The sequence below is a fragment of the Sciurus vulgaris genome (assembly GCF_902686455.1).
Source record: "Sciurus vulgaris genome assembly, chromosome: 4".
Lineage (NCBI taxonomy): Eukaryota > Metazoa > Chordata > Mammalia > Rodentia > Sciuridae > Sciurus > Sciurus vulgaris.
This window is the reverse complement of record NC_136464.1, coordinates 171,940,064-171,962,187: the sequence shown is the minus strand read 5'-3', so window position 1 is coordinate 171,962,187 and position 22,124 is coordinate 171,940,064. Positions and strand designations below refer to the sequence as shown.

At 40.8% G+C, this 22,124-nt stretch overlaps 1 protein-coding gene across 4 annotated transcripts in view; it reads left to right on the top strand.

Annotated features, from left to right (window-relative positions):
* Positions 1–22,124, top strand: part of ABCC4 (ATP binding cassette subfamily C member 4 (PEL blood group)) — a 243,002-nt gene that overhangs the window by 203,617 nt on the left and 17,261 nt on the right. For 3 of the 4 annotated variants that reach the window (XR_013763518.1, XM_079138025.1, XM_079138024.1), the window contains 4 exons: positions 1,821–1,976; positions 11,312–11,401; positions 17,796–17,968; positions 18,915–19,020. Coding sequence is in view for 3 of the 4 variants with exons in the window: in XM_079138025.1 (XP_078994151.1) it covers positions 1,821–1,976; positions 11,312–11,401; positions 17,796–17,968; positions 18,915–19,020 (525 nt within the window). In the remaining variant the exon portion in view is untranslated. Of the gene's footprint in view, positions 1–1,820; positions 1,977–11,311; positions 11,402–16,379; positions 16,621–17,795; positions 17,969–18,914; positions 19,021–22,124 lie in introns of those variants that run through there. The other variant, XM_079138026.1, reaches the window with a different exon arrangement.

Genomic DNA, 22,124 nt, shown 5'->3' with positions numbered 1-22,124 from the left:
CTGTGTCCTGATATGTGCTGATTTACACAAGAGAACACCCAGAGAAGACAGAAGCAGCCACAAACCACATGTATGTACCCTGGGGCATACATACCTGCTTGCAGAAAACAGCTGGGAAGACAGCCCGTCCATAAAGTGTAAATTAGGACTTCACCAGATGCAGTAACACCTGCCTATAATCATAGCTACTCAGGAGGTTGAGGCAGGAGGATCACAAGTTCGAGGCCAACTTGGGCATTTTAAGGAGAGACCATGTCTGAAAGTAAAAAATAAAAAGGGATGGGGATGTGACTCAGTGGTAAATCATCCCTGGATTTACTCCCCAGTACCCCTTCCCCCCTGCCAAAATTTAGGACTTCCCATAAGATAGGTAATGGCTCCAAAGATTATTTTAATTAGATAAAGCCAGTTTTCTGACATTTAATCTCTATAAAGATAATTTTTAAATGCCATTATTGATTTTATAGAGTAAGTTTTATTTGAAAGTATTCAAATAAGATAATGTATAAAGTTCCCAGCACATAATCAGTGTGCAGGAAAGTTCAGTTTACCTCTGTCTGAAGCAATATTTTTTAAATGTGCTGAATTAATTTATCAACAATTGAGGGCATGTCTTATACCCTTCATTGATTCCAGATTTTTAAATAAGGATGATGTCATTTCTCAGGAAGCTCTCACCAGGGAATTAGCAGTTGAGCAACCTCATTGGTAAAAAGGCTAGTTTTCTGTATACAGGTTTAAGTACACGCTTTTATAGGCTAGTTTTTACAGTACAGTTTGATTCCTGACCAGCTTTTTGCCTGTAATATATTGATTCTTTCATCTGTGTGTGTGTGTGTGTGTGTGTGTGTGTGTGTGTGTGTGTGTGTGTGTGTGTGTGGTGTTGAGGATCCCAGGGCCTCATGCATGCTAGGCAAACATTCCACCACTGAGCCACATCCCCAGCCCTGATTCTTTGATCTTATTGTCCATGCACTTTATTTCTCTCTACTTTGGCATTAATAAGAGAAATGATCACTTGAGATGACTCTCTTTCAAGGAGCAGTTATTATAAGTATTAATTGATTTGTAAAATGCCTTATGAGCTGCCCAGATGAAAGGCCCCATGTAAATAGCAATATTATTAGTAGTGGTGGTGTTGATCTCATTGTTGCTTGTTTTGGCTACCGGTTACTGTCTGCTAAGACCCTAGATGGACTTTTAAACATTTGAAGACATTTAAACAAACTTAACCAGACATTTAGCATCTCGATTTAGTTTCTCTGCCAAAGAATAATTTGTCTTAAATGATAGACTCTGGAAAAACTAATACTTGTTTATATATAATACTTCTGACTTAACTTGTTACCATCTCTGTGAAGTTATCCAAGAAATTCTCAAGATTCAAAATATCCAGACCTTGGAAGTAAAGCTCATTCAAGAGCTGACTTTTCAGCATGCCCTTGGGAGGCTGCTGGGTCTCCCCAGCCAGGATATGGATGACTGATCTTAACTCTTCTATAAACCAGTGGATCTCAACCAGGGGCAGTTGGGTCCCCAGAGGACCTTTGTCAATGTCTGACATTTGGGTTCTCACACTTGGGTGCTGTTGCTGGCTTCCAGTAGGTACAGGCCAGGGATACTGATAAGCATCCCACAGGACACAGGTCACTTCACCATGAAGATTTATTGAGCCCAAAATGTGGACAGTGCTGAGGTTGAGAAACTTTGAGCTGATGTTCTGCATAAAACTTCTGTAATTCACCTTTAGAAACCAAAGTGTTCCTCTAGGTGTGCTGCATATTCTTAAATGTCATCCACCCTCCTGGATCTCTCTGTAGGTCGGAATTGTGGGAAGAACAGGAGCTGGGAAAAGTTCCCTCATCTCGGCCCTTTTTAGATTGTCAGAACCCGAAGGGAAAATTTGGATTGATAAGATCTTGACAACTGAAATTGGACTTCACGATTTAAGGAAGAAGATGTCCATCATACCTCAGGTATGCAAGTTAGAACATTCGCACGTGTTCCTTCCATAAGGGCACCTGAGTTTAATTGCTTTTAATTTTATTGCTCTTTAAGAAATGGGATGAGAAGACTGATTCTTTCCCCAACAGAGCATATTTTGAAAATAGGTATTTTCAACAGGTATTTTCATATCAGAGTTGATTCATTCATTCATTTTGTGGTTGTTGTTTTTTCTTGTGTGTATGCACGCACACAGGGGTGCAGGGTTGGGGGGAGGAAGAAGGGAAAGACCGATTCAATAACTTACCCAGATAGATCCTAGATTCAGCTTCCTTATGTGCTAGTTTTATCCACTTATAACTACGTAATTCTGAGAAAATAACAAATGGTCTGTTTAGCACTCGAGAGGTTTCTATAGGGAAATGTGGGTTTTAAGTGTGTTAATGAGGGAATTTGCTGTAGGGAGTAAAGCTACCCCTTCAGGGGTGATTATCTCCATGGAGGGCCCTCTGTTAAATTCTGGAGCTGTGAGAGCACATCTTAAAGATGCTTTGCAGACCCTTTGAGACTCTAGGTATTAATAAGTGGTTTTGTTCCGGGATGCTATACAGAATCAGGAGCAAGACTGGGAAAAGGAGCTCCATCCCTCTGCACTTCCTTTTTCTCTTCCTTACCAGGCAGCTACTGGCAGCAGCAGTGAGAGCTGTCAGCGTGTATGATGTGCCTCACGCAGACCCAGGGCCTGGTTGCCATGATGGCAGAGGGTTGACTTGCCATGTCTTCCTGGGCTCTGATTTTGTTTTATTTTCTTCTCCTTCTTAGTGGAAGACTTTCAGGGAGTGTTCTAGAGACTGAATTACATGCACAATAGCATCTCCTGTCACTGCTTTCAGTTCATCTATTCAACACAAACTCAGGAAGTATTTACTGAGTAATCACTGTCCTCTAGGTCAGTAGCCACGGGCACCATAGGGTCTGTCCCCACAGGCCTGGGGCAGCTTCATCCTCTCCTCTGCTTTGATGTTTGCATGAGTGCAACTCCAGGATTGCTCTTCAGGGATTCTAATTTGGGGTTTTTTACACTCTGCAAACATACGTCCTTCACATGTGGACAGTCATTCCTGAGATGAGAAATAGGAGGTAAAAGAAAAAGAACCTGACAAGTATGCTTTCTGGATGTGTGGATAAGGAGGCTGTAAGTATTTGTTGATTAGGAAACATAGAGAACCTGACTCCCCAAGGGAAGGAGAATGTGGACATGCGCCTCGCTCGTGACAGAGTACAATTGCAACCTACCATCCGCTTCTGAAATAATTGGAAATTACTCAAAGTTATTTTGAAATCAAGGTATCCACCTCAGAACCACGATGAGATACCACCTCACCATGACTACTCTAAAATATATGTGTGTGTACATATCACCACGTGTTGATGAGGATGCAGAAAAATGGAGAGCCTGATGCTCTGGTGGTGGGAATGTAAAACACTACAACCTCTGTAGAAAACAGCTTGGGTCTCCTCCCAACATCACAGATAGAGTCACCGAATGATCCAGCCATTTCCCTTACGAGTAGTTGGCCCAAAGAATTGAAATCAGGGTCTTGAGATATTGGTACGGCTGTGCTCATTGCAGCCTAGAATGAAAACAGCCCAAGTATCTATCTACAGGTAAAAGGATTAAACATGGCTGATATGAACAGTGTAAACTTACTCAGCATTAAAAAGGGAAGGAGCTCTGACCCAGGCTCTAACACGGACACGTTTCGAAGACGTTGTGTTCAGTGCGTTGAGCCAGTCACAGAGTGTTGGATGGTTCTAGAGTACGAGGTGCTATGGACAGTAGGGTGGTGGTGGGTAGGGCTGAGGGAAGGCGGAACATGAAGCTGTACAGGGCTTTGTTTTGTAAGATGAAAAAAGTCCTGTGGATGGGTGGTGGAGACAATTGTGTAAGTGCATTTCATACCACAAAACTGTGCGCTTTAAAAATGGTTAAGGTGGTAAACTTCATGTTTGGTGTACTTTCCCACAGTTTAAAAAAAAAAAAAAGATCAAAAAAGATAATCCTTTCAGAAAAAAATGGGGCAAATTTTCAGACACATAAACTTCCTTTTGGAGATTAGAATCATGACTTCTAATTGTTACAGTAGAAAATGAAAATCTAAATTCCCAAGTTATGTCTTTTGGTTGTACCCATCTCAGAAATGGGCCAAAGGAGATTTATTTAACAGAGATGAGGGTGTGCCTGCCAAGTCCTTTCATATCCTTGGATGAAAGGATCTAGAAACGTGCCCTACATTACTTTTAATGCTTCTTAATAAGAAATGGTTGTATGCTTGTGTACATAAAAGAACTCTAAATAAAGAAGTAGCGTTAGATGATTCTTGGCTCTGCTGGGAATGTTTTGGAAGCACATCTGAGCAAAGACTAAATACACCTTGACATCACCAGGTTTTGGTTCTGTTCCATAAGTTCCCACCCTCCTTTTGTGCAAATGTTCTGTGTGTCTATTCCAGAGAGCATACTTACAAAACAGTGCTACGCTTTGTATCCATGTAGATCCTGATCACCAAGCATTGTAAACACAGATCCTTTATATTTTACCTTTATCTTGCTTTGTCTCCAAGGTGCAGTGTTGCTTGATAGAAGAAACATAGTTTGGAGAGATAGCATACTGAGTATGGGGTCCTGTGAAGCCGTTCAGGAGCTAGCAGGGGATCCCCTGCTAGAGAGCGCGAACTTAGCATCTACAGGACCCACATTTTTATTCCTCTCTGTCTCCGACAGTGTGTATGTGACCTTGATGAGGTCACCCAACCTTAGTGTCCTCATCCTTAAGCCAGGTCTAATAGTGACTGCCTAATAGATTTGTCATGAAGATTTGATTATATGCAAAAATATAGGTGGCCCAGTGCCTGGTTCTTTAGGAGTGATTAATACCAGCCACTTAGGTATGATCACTACTTAACTAAAAAATGGTAGCACATTCTGGAATGAGTTGGCGCCTTAATTTCCGTTTATGTTTTTATAATCCTTGGTGATTTTCTTTAAACCCAATTATTTCTTTAAATTTACATTTAAATAAATCCAGAAAAACAGAGAGAGAGAGAGAGAGAGAGAGAGAGAGAGAGAGAGAGAGAGAGAGAGAGAGAGAGAGAGAGAGAGTGTGTGTGTGTGTGTGTGTGTGTGTGTGTGTGTGTTAGATTGACCTAGGATTAAACTCGACAGGGGAATCTGATGTTTTTCTCAAAAAGAAAAGGTGAAGCCATCTCTTTGTTTTCTTTTCTGGCTTCCTCCCATCCTGCTTTCCTGATCCTGATCGCTGCTCTGCACCCCACTAACCCTTGGCAACACCACCACCCCCACCGCCCCCAGGCTACTGCCCACATTCCTTGCTGTTTTCTTCTGAAGAAAAGGCTGTTTCTCCTGTTTCTGGGGCTCCAGTGCTTGTCGCAGCCCCACAAGTTACCAAGTTACTCAGGACTAATAATTCCTCACCTTTGTGAAATCCTTCACGTGTTTTAACTTCTTTCCCCACCACCTCTCACTTAATCCTCTCAACAATTCTATTGTCACCCTCATGTGACACATTTAAAAACTGAGTCACAGAGAGCTTAACTTGCTTAACCAGGAAGTGAAAGCGGCAGAGCCAGGATACCAGGTGGACTCCGGGAGATCCTCAGCCTCTGAGCCTTGCCAACACTACCATAAAGCTGCTGAGGCCGGGGTCCCCAGGAGGAATCTCCTTTGCATCCTGTTTCCCCTCGGACCTGTATTTAAGTCCTGCACACACACATGCACAGAAACAAGAATCTCATAAAACAGCATCACTCTGCGCCCTGTGCTCTGATATTTTCTATTATATCCGTTCTATTCTAGTTCATATAAAAGACAAAATGATGATCATGAGCCACAAAATTGATTTCATGATCCATTGGTCACACCTGCAGTTTTAAAACACTGTACCCCTCTGTCCTGCGGCTTGGCCAGGCTCCTGCTGCCCTTGTGAGAAGCCTCCTCTAGGCTACCGCTTCTTGGGGCAGCAGCCCCACAGGGTGGGCAGGGCGAGCCCCATGTCCCAGGAAGGAAAGCCAAGGCTTGGAGAGATTCATAACTTACCTTGGAGTCAACTGCTTATCAGTAGTAGAATCCAAAGTCAGGTCTATCTCTAGAAATTTTTATTTCAATGAATGTTTGTTGAACTGAATGACATCTCATCAGATATTCTCCCAATGTTTGGCTTTTTCACACTTAAAAAGGATTCCTCCAAACCATAGTCAGAGTGAATCAACATGGAGCAGAGCTGAAGATGCCTTCTCCTAGATCTTTGTCACCCTTTGGCATTTAGCTGGTTTTGAAAGACTGGATTCTTCGTGTGATTTCTTTTGCCAGAAATCTTAAGTGGCACTCAGCACTAAAAATCATTTTAGAAACAGGGATTCATTTTTGTGTCATGGCTCATGAGTGGCAGGTACTCGCAGCCTGACCTCCAGAGCTCAGGACCCTTTTCTCTGACAAGGCTTAGTGACTGCAGAGGCTGAGAAAACCTGTTGTCAAGGTGACTTTAAGGTTACTGGATTTGCAGTGCAGAAATCATGTGGCTGTCTTCCCCCAAACAAGTCTGGGGCAGGGTTGCTAGTGTTGCAACACCCTGGTAAGAAACTTAGAAGTCTGGGGCAGACACAGTAAAAGGGAAACCAAGTGCTGCCTCTTGTTGCCACCCACCCCCACCCTGCAACAGGGAGCTCCCAGTCCTCTCTCTCTTGTGTATCTCCCCTTAGTTGATGATTCAGGGTCCTCCTTTCTCCTTCTAAACCCTACCATGAGCAATTCTGAATTAGGGGTTCAGGACCTGCGTAGGGGCACAGTGGCCAATACAGAGCCAGGGACCAACCTAGAGTCACTTTAAAAAAAAAAAAAAAAAAAAAAAAAAAAAAAAACCTAACACTGTGTCCTTAAGAAGGGACTCTTCAATATGTGTTCAAGATTGCAGAAATAAGCAAACCATGAAAATATTTTCCTAGGTCATTTCCTTCCCCAGAGCAGGTAGCTTAAAAATTGTTTTCACTAGTGCTACTGATCCGAAATGGTTAATGCACTCCCCAAAGAGAACCCCAAGGTGGGGCTGTCTTCCAGGAATAGAATGCTTATCAGAAAGCATCTGGAAGAATGGATTTCAAAACTTTTTTGGATGGATTCTTGACACCTAGAGCCCCTATCCTGTGGGCACAAAGAAAGATGTTTTCAATTGCAGAATAATTCCATGCAAATTCAGCATTTATGATTGTGCCCTGAGGGTTGGCGCACATCAACAGCTATCATCTTTATCATGATCAAACAGATCTTCTCTTTTACACTTAATAGATTTTTAAAATTTGTAACAGAACAATAGCCAGATAATTTTTAAACAGTTTACTGTGCTATTTTATTTTAGTATTCTTTTCTCCCAGGTTGAACAGGATAAGCAGTTGTGTCTCTTTAAGACTTCTTTTGAATTACCTGGTTTTCTTTTTCTTTCTTTCTTTTTTTTTTTTTTTTTTTTTTTTTTCCTTTTTCTTTCTGAGAACAAAACTCAAAGAGAAAAAGAGTAGGTATGCTGTTACTAGTAAAGAAATACAATTGGATCCCAGCCTAATGCGGTCGACCTTTGTTTTCTGCACAGTGAAGTCTTCATTAAAGCCAGGGAACTGCTCCCTGGAGCTGGTGACCTTTTTGTATTTAAAGAAGACTTTACAGGACTTAAATTCTTCTTCCTTTGTTGACTAACAATGTTCTTTTCTTCTGAAAATGGATGATGATCGGTTCATTCTGAGGCTACAGGATTAAAAAAAAAAAAAAGTTGGGGCAGGGAATCAAGAATTGAAAGTGACTTCAGGTGACTCACTGAGTCTTGAGACCAAGAGATGTGTGCTACCCTCAAAAAAGGCCCTTGTATTTTAACCTGAAAACAGCTGTTGGGGTACCAGGTAACAGCAGTAATAGCTGAAGTTGCCTGGTTTGTGACCCAAAAAGTTTAGGGGAGAGTTGTGCTTTATCTTGCTAGTTTGTAGCAGTGTTCATCTTGGTGCCAGGTTCTTAAGTGTCTGAAGGTTAGTGGGTAGAGTTTCTTGGGAATAGTGAGGCCTGTCCCCACATCATGTAAGATAGGTCTAGTGAGACTGTACTTTTCAATCTGATAGTTCTGTCAAAGGGTTATCAGTTATTTCCCTAAATGTTTTGATGCCAAGTGGCCACTTTTGGGTCACTTGTCTATTACCAATTTGTGTTATGTTAGTAATAGAGGGAAAATTAACTATTGAATATGGCTGAAAGCACAAATAACATGTGCGAACTTTTAAAAGCATAATGAAAAACAGGTTTGATGCTAGTCCTCCATTTAAATTATTATATTGAAGAAGAGCAATTGTTTTCCGAACGGAACCACACCAGCTAACTGTAGGGGTTAAAGTAAAACTCTTATTAAATGAGGTTTAAATATGTAGCATCAGAAAAAATTTACGTAGGCTAATAAATTTTGCACATATTTACAAGAAGGTTGTGTGTCCTCCCATAAATCTCAACACTGAATGTTCTGCCTGCAAACGTTTTTACAACACTTATTTATAAGATTAGTTTATTAATTTTATTGCACAAAGGTAGGCATGTTAAATAATAATATCTATCAGAAATGATAATTAATTCGACCCTTATCTACTCTTGCAATATGTGTCTACTATGAACACTTTATTACCTTTGGAAGATAATATAATGGTTTCTTCTTTGGCAGATAGATGAAAGTAGAATGAGCAGAAACCAATACCATACATAAAACACACTGGCGTAGTAAAACAGACATTGAACAAATTGCCTGCTGGTTTTAAAGAAAAATACAGCTTCAATCACTTAATGTTTTAGTAAATCATTCCTCTAGTTCAACAAGTTTTGATTGAAACTTTACTCAGTGAAATATGTATTCAGCATGACATAACAAAAAATGTTCTTATTTGGTGAACTACTTTCTCCTGCCTAAATGAACATGAGTGATTGTCCAATATTTCCATTTAAATTGATAATATAGATTTAAGTGGGGACCCCTATTGCAGTGGGAAGTACTTGAACTTCACTTCAGTCATTTATGCCAATCGGCAGTGGGTGATTTGGTGACAATTAAGAGAAGCTCTGTGAGATCTCTGTGCCTGAGGTTGAAGTTCAGAACACAGCATAGGGCAGCTGCAGATGGTCAGGAGCTCAGAGTGAGTAACTCCTGGACCTGGAAGGACCTCACAGGAGTCCCCATTCTCTGGAGAGACTCATCCATTTCAAGGGGATTCCTAAAGGGGAGAAGGTGAGGAAGGTGATATGCAGAGGTCCCTGAGGAAGAAATAGGGAGTTGGGCCTCCCTGAGCCACCAAACCACTGTTCCTTAATCGCTAATACTGCGTCCCTTCCCATCCTTTCACAAAGAAAGGAAGATCAAACTATGAAAAGCAAAGCAGTTATTTCGTAAATCGGCTTAGATATCATCTCTCGAAAGGGTTCTTTGTAAAAACCCATGAGGTTCAAACCGTGACTGTGTTACTGGATATGATTTTGCTCTATGGGAGGGACCTGAAGGTTCAGGTCGCACTTGCCATCCTAGAAAAAGTAGACCTGCCATTGATAAAGCAGAGACCTCCTTCCGCGTCTCCATGTGGTCTCCGTGCTGCTTCTGAACCTGTGCTCTTCCAGCCCCTCTGTCTCAAATACCCATCCTCAGAGCCTCTCAGTGTGAGCCCCTGAGTGGAATGTCATCGACAATGTGGGCCCTTGTGGGGAGGTGGGAGGAGGGGGAGATGAAGGGTGGATAGCAGCCACCTTGCCCATGGCCACTCTGCTTCTGTGGAACTCATGTGAACAACTGGATGGTGTACAGTCTCTCTTGGTTGGTCATGACCAAGGTTTTTTTCTGTTTTGTTTTTTTAATTATCTGAAGTCGGTAAAATTATGGTTATTCCCCTAACAAGAGATTCCCTTTCCTGTGTAGATGGTTGTTTAGTCTTCAGCCTTGAATTTGGTAGTTTCAGGCAAAACCTTAAATAAAGTCCTTGGGATTTTTCTGTTCAATTCAGTAGTCATTTTGAAATATGGTACCACCAGTGGTTTTTCAGTGCTTTTGGGGCATATCAGTCACTTAATCAACTTTGTGCAAATAAAACACCCATTTTAATGTCTTTTTGATTTTCAGATTTTGTCTAGGGATACCTGTTTATAGGTAGCACACCACTGACCTTCCATGTCCACTGCCCCCTCACCTGTCTTAGAACTGAGACAGTGAATGGCACTTCCCATGTGTTAGAGGCCCAGCCCCAAGGCCAGGAGAGATTCCAGTCTCTGGTTCCCTTGAGCAGTTCTGGGCACCCATGGAAAACCCAGGGCTCTGGTTCCCACATCTGTGCACCTGTGGTTCTGCCATCTTCACCGAAAGTAGCCAGTTGGACTCTTTGCTGCTCGTGTCCTTGTGGCCTGAGTTGCTTGAGCCAGAAGGAAACATTTACAGCCTATGGAAACTCATGGACAATGTTCTTCCTTGACATTCAGAAGGAGGCATGTATTTTAAGAGCAGTTTAATTGTGGGTGCCTCCTGAGGCAGATGAATAGAAGAGCTATTTAAATTAAAATATTTTTATTACATGTGTACTTCACAATAGGTTTCAGGTTACCTTACCCTGGTCATTAATAATGAGGTTTGAGAGGTAACCCTGATGTGCAGACGAGATAACACAGGGATTAGCTGATGCAACATCAGAGGTGATCTCTTCATGAGCAGAGGTGCCACTGGCCTCATTAGTTTGTGTCCCCTTTGGACAAAGGACAGAACATCCCATTTGGACACACAGAGAGAGATCCCAATCCCAGAAGACTGTTTTATTAATGGAGAAAATACCAATTTTCCTTTGAAGCATAAACTGCAATTAATCAGAGGTTTGCTTAATATTTTCTTGCATAACCCAGAATTGATAATATTTCAGTAGTTCCATTGATGTAACATTCCTCAAATAAGTATATCCTTGTATTTCCTGTTTCTGTAGCTATTACCCAGGAAGCATTTGTAAAAGCCAAACCTCCCTTTTGCACCTTCATTTTCTTACGAGGGCGCCCTGCATAGCTGCTCTTGTTAGTGTTCAGTGGTCTGGAAGAGACGTAGAGCACAATGTGTACAATGGTAAATTTGTAGAGGTGTTGTTTGGTAAACAGGCATTCACAGACTTAATGATTCTAGTGAATATTGGTTTCTTTTGTGGTTTTGTTTTGCTTTGCTTTGTTTTCATCGTTTAATTCTAGTCTGAAAATCAACGTTGGAATAAAATGAAAAGAGACATCAGTAATGATATTCACTCTTTTGGACATTTAGGAGCCTGTTTTGTTCACTGGAACAATGAGGAAAAACCTGGATCCCTTTAATGAGCACACAGATGAGGAACTATGGAATGCCCTACAAGAGGTAATTTATCAAATGCAATTATCTTTTTTTGTTAGCATTAGTATCCGTGTATGTATGTAAATGGTGTTGCAGGTAACTGAAGGCTGCTGGTGAGTTTAACTTGAATCCTCCCTTGGGATCATTGATGACATGGATATACTTGAAAATGTATGTATCTGTGATGATGAAAACCAAAAATAAAGTTTTTTATGTTCTCATTTTAACTTTCTCCCTATTATCCAACACACACATTGTCTTATTTGTCCTTACTTGAGCACCACGTTAGAGATAGTGTGCATGCGTTCAAATTTTCCTAGTGACTAAGTGCCCTGCAACTTTACTGCTCTGTCCTTAGGGAACATCTGGAAGTAGAGACAAATAATAGTTTTTCAGTATTACCTCACTGTGGACACTTGCTTGAATTTCTTTGCCCTCACAGGGAAAGGATTTTGACTGTTAAAGGTGTTGTTGGTTTGCGTATTTTAACAGTAATTACTTTGCATGTTCACCCTAGTTCTACAAATTAATTCTAAGCTACTTAATGGCAGAAACCATATCTTTGACTTCTAATCCCTCATAGGACCTAGCTTAGTGTTCTACTTTTCATTAAGCATTTAATGAATATGTATTGAATGGTTGATCTCTTCATTTCAGAGATGTGTGGTTTCATTTTTTAAAAAACACAACTTCAACAATAATTTCTCTTTGTTGTTATCGTTTTGATTGGTGTTTGGCCTCATCACCCTTTTGGAGTTAACTCTGAAATCTAGAGGCCCGACAACTTCCTGCCAGTAATTCTTGCCTCTGAAGACACGTCAGTGTCGAGTCTTTACACATCTGCCCTGCTTTCCAGCGACCGTGGGGATTTTATTGCCCTAAATTCTGTCGATTACGTCACCATCTCCTACTTGAGAATTAGTTGGCCACTGGTTTCGTTTAAGTGTGCGAATCTTTCTGTAGTGAAATTTGGGAGAGAAGAGCTCGGAGGATAGTTACCCATCAGAGATGGTAGAGAAAGATAAAATAATCCCCTGCTCTTGAACTCACAGGACACATTTAACAGTGATATTGTGATGCCCTAAAAGAACAGGAATTACTAGTAAATTATTTTTCTGTTTGCTTCACAGATTGAGATTTCTTTTTAAAGATTCTCAGATAGGGAAATGACTTTAGAAACACATTGTTACATGAACAGTTAAGAAATACTAATTGGGAGACAGTTCAATCCAAAACCATCTGTGAACTTGACTGTAACTTACACTTATTTCATTAAAATAAAGTTTTAATGAAAACTGTCATTTAGCCTGTCAGAATTCTCAAAATGAGGCAGTGGAAGTGGCAGATAATAATACCAAGGTGTGCTTTGTTTAAACTGGGTTCAGAGCGTTCTGTGAATAGGAATAACAAAAGCATATTGATGTGTAACTTGATAGATATGCCTTCCAAGTGAATCCACGTGTTGCTTGTGGAATTGACCTCAGTGCTTTAGTGAGATCTTAGGAGCGAGAAACCACCCCATCCTTGTCTTTCTTTAAGAATTCCTTATCATAGCATATACATTTATATATATATATATATATATATATATATATATATAAATTTTTAGAAAATCTACCAAATAGATCTTCTAAAAATTACAACACAGCATTGTATCTGTAATTTGATTCCAGCTCTTCTTAATCATGTATGTAATCTGAAACCTGCATCTAAGAAATGTTGTCACCAAACTAATCACATTATTACTTAGAATTATTAAAACAAAAAGTGATTTGAAATTTTTTATTCTGAATTTTCAGAATTTTCTAGTGTACTTAGATACTTAATCATCCTGAAGCGGGTGAAAGGCCTAGCAGTGATAGTAGGTGAAGCCCTGGGAGCATTCATGGAAATAATTAGAGTTTCATGACCACAAGTTTATGGAGCTTGGAGTCATTCTGAGAAGTCAGAGGTTCTTCCCCTGGAGTCCTTGTTTCCTCAGGGTCTTCTGACAGTGAATTCACAACTGTACCTTCTTAGATTGTAAACATGATGGTATGTGTGTTTGGAGGGATATCATGCAAAGGATTTCATGACCCAGTGTCTTGGAAGTTCCTCTGAATTTCTGGATCATATTCTGTGGTCTCCACAGCCTTCTTCTTTCCCATGATGTCCAAACCAGAGCAGCGTGACCCATCCTGCTCTTCAGCGGACAGGAGGCCTGGTGTCGTTGGCAACTCCCATCCAAGTGGACTAGGAACACAGCTCGGGCTGTGGCTCAGTGGTAGAGCTTTTTAGCATGTGCAAGGCCCTGGGCTCAATCCCTAGCACCAAAGAGCAAAACACACAGGAAGCTTGGTTAGTTTATGACTAATGCCAGTTGAAGAGGGAAACCCAAACCAGGGTAGGCAATGGAGATTCCTTAAGAGAACACGTGATTGTTATCTGACAACTTAAAGTAAAAATAAAAGGTGAAATTAAAAAAAAAAAAAAAAAAGAGTTCTCTTATTTCTTGCTCCCTCTTCTCCCTTGGAGAGTGAAGTAACAGAGGTAGAAATGTAGGTTTGGCCTTCAGAAAGGAAACAGTCCTTGGAACATTGCCCATTTCATCTTGGTTATTTTTTAAATATATTGAAAATTGCCTTAAATACTAAAAAATAGCTGTGAACTAAAGATATCTTATTAGAATTAGTGCCAGCTGGGGCATCTAAGAAGCTGTGGCAGAAGTAGAAATAACAACCAAAGATGAAAACAGTGTATTAAAAATGGTCAAGGGGTTTCAGCAGATGAACTCTGAAAAGGAGTGAGCAGCCTGTTATTTCTGTTGTAAAATAACTTTAATACTGGAATAGGCAATTGAAGAGTAGGGTATGTCTTGTCAGAAGGGCAAAGAAATCATCCAGTTATGTTCAGCATTCGTATCTCTATTAGGATAAAAGTATGTCTTATTGTACAGGAATCAGATACAGAAATCTGAACATCAGCTGCGCACACACCCAGAAGCCGACCTTCTGCTCTTGCTTCCTCTGCACTCTCCAGTCTCTGGGCCATGGATTTCAGTGAAGGGCTCCCCCTCATCTCATTTACCACTGCCTTTATTCTAGTCAAAAGCACATCTCCATCTCTTGATCGAATTTCAGTCCACTTCTCTTCCCAGCCCATCTCAGCTTTTCTTCTTGTGAAGTTAGAAAGCTCCACAAACAGACCCTGGCACCCATGTCAATCTACTTTGAGGCGCACTGGTGCCCACAGTGCACACAGTGGATGACAGATAGAGGGCATGATGATGCTTCTGGGGTGTCTTAGAAGTTCAGTGTATTTTCATTGTTTTTTGAACTATTTTTCCAAGCTTAAAAATATGAAATATTCGAACTCTCAAATATATGTAGTTTAGAATACTGTATTATTTGATCAGTTTCCAGAAATGATAGTTTTTAAAAAATGTTTTCCACATTTATATGGTATTATGATATCCTGGTTGAGAGCACGTTACACAGGCATTGTGAGTTTTGAAGCTTCTGTAGTAGTCCCCTGGCACTTAAATTCTTGTGAAGACAGAAAATAAGCCAGGGCTTATGTGATACAAAGGTACTGATAGATGCAGTGAAGCAAGATTTTCATTAAGTTTCCATTTCCTCTTAAATTTGTAACTCCTGAGAACTGGAACATTCTCCTATGTATAATCTGACACTCATCTCAATCAAGGAATTCACCCACCATTTGACCCAGTTATCCCATTCCTCGGTTTATACCCAAAGGACTTAAAAGCAACACACTACAGTGACACAGCCACATCAGTGTTTGTAGCAGCTCAATCCACCATAGCTAAACTATGGAACCAACCTAGATGCCCTTCAACAGTTGAATGGATAAATAAAATGTGAGGTATCTATTTATTCCACCTTATATACATATGGTGGAATATTACTCAGCTTTAAAGAAGAATGAAGTTATGCCATTTGCTGGTAAATGGATGGAGTTAGAGAATATCATGCTAAGTGAAATAAGCCAAACCCAAAAAACCAAAGGCCAATTATTTTCTCTAATATGTGGAAGCTAATTCACAATTAGGGAGAGTGGATAGGGAAGAATAGAGTTACTTTATGTTAGGTAGAGGGGAGTGAAGGGAGAGAAAGGGGCATGGGGAAGGAATGATCATAGAGTGAAACAGACATTATTACCTCATATACATGTATGACTGCATGACCGATGTGATCCTACAATATGTATGATCAGAAAAATGAGATTACACTCCATTTATGTATGATCTATCAAAATGTATACGTGCATTCTACTGGCGTGTACAACTAATTAGAACAAATAAAATTTTTTAAATTTTGAAAAAAAAAAATTCGTTAGTGATGTAATACCATTATCAGACAGGTTTTCTGCCACCATAGTGCTTTTCTCCCTTCTAATACCTAATGATAACTTGAGCATATGATGGCATTGCAGGGGACCTTCACATTCACATCATTCTCCCCACTGTCCCTGATCCATCAATGAAGACTGTCCCGGAAGACATTGTGACATTGTTTTTCTGGAAGACACATTCAGTGACTCTCACCTCAAAACTCACTCCTCTTCAGGTAGCTATGGAAACCTGAAGGAAAGTAAAAACTCAGTATATGCCCAGATGTCACCTTCGTCAGGGAAGAGTGTGAGATTATTTCTCTAAAATCTGGCTGTTGGTATTGAGAAAGACCTGTCTGCATGTTCCAGGGTTCCTAATGGCCACTCAGAAGAGACAGCTGATAAAACCCTGGCACCATTAACCTTTGACAAATTGCAGCACATGGGTAGGGATCTCTCATGAGAACAACATGTAGCAGCTTCTCTTCCTCGTCCTGTAGGGGTCTTGTCTGAGCCGGCACCTTCTGCTTTATCGTTGTCAGTACAGGACCTTGTACCAGGATCCAAATCTTGCACTTCAGATTTTCTGTATTTCCCTCTCTCTCATGCTAGTACCAAGAACCAGCACTATATTCAATCTTAACGCAGAATCCCCTCTTCTTGTGGTTAGACTTCCATCATGAACACAACTCAAGAGCACGTTCATAAGAGCGCTCCAGCATTGTGGGAGGCGTTGCCCTTGGTACTTTTGTTTACAATGTCATTGTACCTGCTCCATGGCCATCACTCACCAATCTGCTGATGTCTGAATGTGAGGTGTGTTGACCCTTTGTCCTTCTTTCTCTCTGAAGTGTAGTCTTGAGTTTGGGTCTCCTTTATAAAATTTCTTCAAAACATACATTCATTGAACAGAACCCCTGTCCAACATAATCTCCCGTCAGCTTTGCAAAGATGATTAGTATAAACACTTCATGGTCTGGGGGTAAGAAGATGTTATGCTGGTCCTGTCATTTATGGATTTCCATTCTCTGCAGTGCCTTTCTGAGAGTGAAGCAAATACATGCAACAGCTTTGGCAATTCAGGATTTAAACTTGGTAATGAACCTTCCCCAGCATAGGCTCCAGGTTTCCTGACTCTGGCCTGCAGGGTCCCATTATTTGACTTGTCTTTTTTTTTTTTCAACTTTTCCAGGTGGTTAAAATCTTCCACAATAGTGAAGTTCCTAAGGAGTATATCTTCAGGGAACCATAGTTCCTGCAGTGATTTTGTCTTTCCATTTTCCTTTTTGTGTACTGAGTCCTATGCAAATGCCCCTTTAGGAAACTTGATTCCACCACAAGATCTATTTTACTTTTTCTGTAGTGACATTCTGTATGTTGGGAGAAAGAACTTGACTTGTGAGAGACTTCCTGGCAAGTCTAGGTGAATGTCATGTGGCAGGAGGTGGTTCAGGTGATAGGGGCACTGAGATCATTTCTTTGTACCAGTTTTATTGAGGTGTAATTTACATACCAGGACATGCTCCCTTTATTAGCATGATTCAGTGCTTTTGGTAAATTTTCAGAGTTCTGCAACCATCACAGCATTCTAGTTTGAGAACATTTTTGTCACCTCAAAAGTTCCTTCGTTTACAGTCAGCCCTTGAGCCCCTAACCAACTGCTGTTCGGTTTTTCATCTCTATAAATTCCTGCACTTACCTTTAAACTAAATTCTAAGGATGGACATTTTTATCATGCTGTGTTTTACCTGGAGAATAATTTTATTTAGCACATAGTCTATTTTTTAAATGAAATGTGCACCAGCAGTGTGGATTCATGATCCAGCACAAGTAGTGCATATTGATGGTGACAGAGATGCACCTTGGGTCCCCTTAGGTTTGTTCTCTGTAAGTCAGACAGTTTTTGTTCTGAGTTGACTCAGCCATCTTTCTAATGAATGCTGATTGGAACCACCTCTCATCTCATGTGGCTATACACTTAAGACTTGCCTTCTGAGAGAAGGGACTTCAAAGTTCTAATATCTAAGAGTCTTGTCTGCTTCTGTGGTAATTTAGGAAAATGTCATTCTTCTGTCTGTATCTGCAGGTACAGCTTAAAGAAGCCATTGAAGATCTTCCTGGTAAAATGGATACTGAATTGGCAGAATCAGGATCCAATTTTAGTGTTGGACAGAGACAGTTGGTGTGCCTTGCCAGGGCAATTTTGAAGAAAAATCGGATATTGATTATTGATGAAGCGACCGCAAATGTGGACCCACGGTATGGAGCTGAAGTCCACATAATATCAAATATTAATTTATTTATTGTATTTTATGAGTGGAGGATGTGAACAGTGATGAATCTGAATTTTAAATGTGATGAATGAGAAATGTGATGATGCTGAGAAATATGTCTAAGTTCTCCAAAAATAAATCTTGAGAACATTAATTCTGGAAAACAGAAGAAGAAAAGAAGATGTGTCTTATGGTACAGTGTTACAGATGGAGCATTCTAATAAAAAAGTCTGAAATGCTTCAACATCCAAACCTTTCCGAGAGGGGCTGGGGAGATAGCTCAGTCGGTAGAGTGCTTGCCTTGCAAGCGTGAGGCCCTGGTTTGATCCCCAGCACCGCCAAAAAAAATAAAAAAACAAAAACAAAAACAAACCTTTCTGAGAGCTGACATGACAACACAGGTAGAAAATTTCACACCTGAGCTCATGTGGGAGATCTCAGTCAAAACGAAAGCACATAGCACACGGTTTATTCACTGTTGCTGTGCAGCAGTGTGGGGGGCGGGGGGAGACCTTTCCCCCTTTGGCTGCAATACACAAACACAAACTTTGTTTCACAGAGTTATTAAAAATATTATACAAAGTTACCTTTAGGCTATGCACCTCATTTTGTATATGCACATGTTCCAAAATCCAGAATCCCAGATGCTTTGGGTTCTAAACATTTCTGATAAGGGGTCCTCCACCTGGATCAGGCATCCTGTGTGAACTAGATTCCTGAATCCCACTTCTGATAGTTTTAAGCAATTTGGAGGGGAGCATATTTTCCATTGTTTAATGAAAAACAATAAAATTTCCAACTTGACTCTCCTAGTTTTTGAGGAACAAGATCGGGTCTTACAATGTTGATTGTTGAAACATTATTAAAAATACTGTACGATCTTTTTAAGTCATAAGTCTACTTTTCCCAAGAATTAACTTCTTTGATTCCAGAACTGATGAATTAATACAGGAAAAAATCCGGGAGAAGTTTGCCCAGTGTACCGTGCTCACCATTGCACACAGACTGAACACCATCATTGACAGTGACAGGATAATGGTGAGTCCTTCCCCTGTGGAATTCTAGAAGCTTCCGTTTATATTAAAATTTTCAATTTATCCCTCCTGTTAAAAGTTGATAGAAACCCCCAATAAGTTAATCTTCTGTTAATTTTTCCTCTCACTCTTGACAGTAGCTCAAGTATCTAACTACACATTCATTGCTATGATTGCCAGTATTAATTTTTTGTATTAAAAATGTATTCGAGTTGCCATTTTTCTTTTCGATGGCCAATTAATGAAAACATCCCAAATCTAAGAGATGGCTGATGATGCTAAGGTTCTTACTAGAGAGTGGTGGGATAGTTTCATTTTCTCTGTGTCACAGTTGTTGCAGCTTTTTGGATTCCCTTAGAAAAAAAATTAACCTTTCATTTACACTACTGGGAAGTTGTTGGCTAAGGGTACAGTTTCTCAGCTGTTTGGACATTCGTAAGATGTGCCATCAGAGGTGGAAGTGTGAGAAGGGCCAGAGCAGAACATTTTCAGCAAAACATTTTGTACACTGTTGGTGGAAATATAAGTTAGCACAGCTATCATGGAAGACAGTAAGTTGGTGCCTCCAAAGGCTAAAAACAGAACTACCATAGGATCAAGCAGTCCCACTTCTGGGTATATGTGCAAAGGAAATAAAATCAGTATTTCAAAAGGTTATCTACATACTCATGTTCAGTGAAGCCTTATTCACAATGGCCAAGATACGGAATCAACCTAAGTCTCCATCAGTGGGTAAGTGAGTAAGGAAACTGGTATTTATACTCAGTGGAATACTATTCAACCTTACGATGGAAGATCATGCCTTTGGCGATAGTGCCACTATTCCTGGGTGACATTGTGCTGAGTGAAATAATCCAGGCACAGAAAGACAAATACTGCCGTGATCTCACTTATCTGTGGAATCTAATTAAAATGTCAAACTTTACCAGAGGCTGGGAGTAGGAAGTACAAAGTTTCAGTTTCACTTGAGAAACAGATTTTGAGCAGGGTAACTATAATCCATCCTAACATATTGTATACTTCAAAATAACTGAAAGAGTAAATTTAAAATGTCTCACCACACACAAAAAGTGTTATAAGCGAGGTGATGGTTATGTTAACTAGCTTGATTCAGTCATTCCACGTCATGTTTTGTTATCACTATGAACCCATACAAGTAATACAGTTATGATTTGTCAATTAAAAATAATATTTTAAAATAAAACAGCCTAGTCAGAAAAACAGTTTTAACAGAGAGGATTTAATATAGGAAGCTTGTTAGATAGGAATCAGAGGCCTGGGAGTTTGAATGGTATATTTAAGAGGTAGCTTGGACAGATTTCCATCCTAGGAGATCAGAGGAGGGTTGCTCAAGTGTTGGTGCTCAGTCCTCTGAGGAGGGTCCGCTGTTCAACTGGGCACTCTGTTTGTGAGGGAGCACCACGTGACTGGTTCCAGATGTGCTAATTGAAGTGGAGGCTAGGGTAGTGCTGGCAGGAGCAGCATCAACCAGGAAGATGAGACTTTTTGCCTGTGTCCCACCTTGGTCTACCTGTAGCGCTCCCTACTGGAAGAACCTAGCAGAGCCATCAGGCCAAAGAGCCTATGAATGGGGATTGCCCTGGCATTACAGGTCAGGGTGGCGAAAAGTAGATCTGGGGCTGAGGGACAGTAGGAAGTAGCCAGTGAGTCTCCCTTGTAGCTGCCCCGGAGGCTGCATTTGTGGCAGTCTCCCAGCTGTGATTTCTGAATATCTGCCTAGTGTCTTCCCTCCAGGTTTGCTCAACTCTTTCTTCCTAATTCAATCTTTCCTTCCGTATTTTCTCCTTTCTTCCCTTTTCCCTCTCTCTTCCTTCTTTCTCTTGTCTTCTCTTTCATCTTTCCTCTTGCTGCCTGTTCCTTTTCAGTAAGTCTTATGACATGATTTATAAAGTGACAAGGAAGACATCCCTCAAGGGAAAGCCAGTTTTTTTCAGGCCAGCTCCCAGCACATGACTTTCTTCACCTGTGGACTGTCTAGAATCCAGTGATGTTCTGATGGATTTGAGCAGTCCTGGGTAGAGTTTACACTGTTTGGACGGTCCAGACTAAACAGATTTCTAAACCAGTGGTGATATTCAAGCTCCCTTATGTCCAGTGATAATAGAGCTGTCTCTTTTGATGCCTTGGGCAGTTTGGGGATATCACCTCCCACCCTACCTCACATGCGTTGTCAGAAGAGATCACTAGTGGGGACAGTTGATAAAATACCTAGCAGTGAGCATTGTCAGCAGGGCATGTTCAGAAATGAGCTCTGCTGAGCTGTCCAGCAAGAGTGGGGCAGTCCCAACCAAAAGGATGTTTTAGACTTTAAGCAGTGGGGCTCCTTTTCTGGACCACAGCCTTGCAGTAGGATGTAGGCTGCTCCAGCAGACTCCTGTGTATGACTGTGTGCCTTTCCAAGATGGTCAGTGATCCCAGAAACATTGTTTAGCATCATTCTTCCTTTTGTCTTCCTGGAATTGTGGTCGTAAAAGGTAAATGGAAAAATAGCCTTTCTGTGAGGCATGTCCACTAACACCAGCGGAGGACTCCCACTGCACGGAGGAGAGCAGAGGTCATCACCATGCCAACCACCAGGCACAGAAATCCAAACACCTGCCCGGTACAGGTACATCCTGGGCTGCAGAGTTACCTATGCTTGTGTCCAGTGAAACAGAACACACTCAGGGGCAAGAAGTTAAATGAAGTGAGTTTGCTACTCAAGGATAGGCAGCAAGGGACAAAAGAAACCTAGAATCTACTTTGAGCTGGTCCCTACAGGCTCAAGAAAACTGCCTGGGGCAGATGGAATTTGAGTGGTTAGTGATATAACAAGGAAGGACAGAACCTGATGGAATAGTCCGCTGATCGCTTCTAAATCTTGTCAAGGCATTTGACTACAGACTTGAAGATCTAGTTCATGCATTTCCATTTAACCAATAGCCTTTTGTTGGTATCAAAAGGTGTCTGTGTGTTGAACACTTTACTTACCACTGTCTCCTGGTAAGTTTTAAGAACCTCATTTTTTTCTCTTGTGGTCGGTGTCACTATAAATCCTTAATGTGTTTATGAAGCAGTGTATAGCCTGGCCCCTCCCTCCCTTTCCAG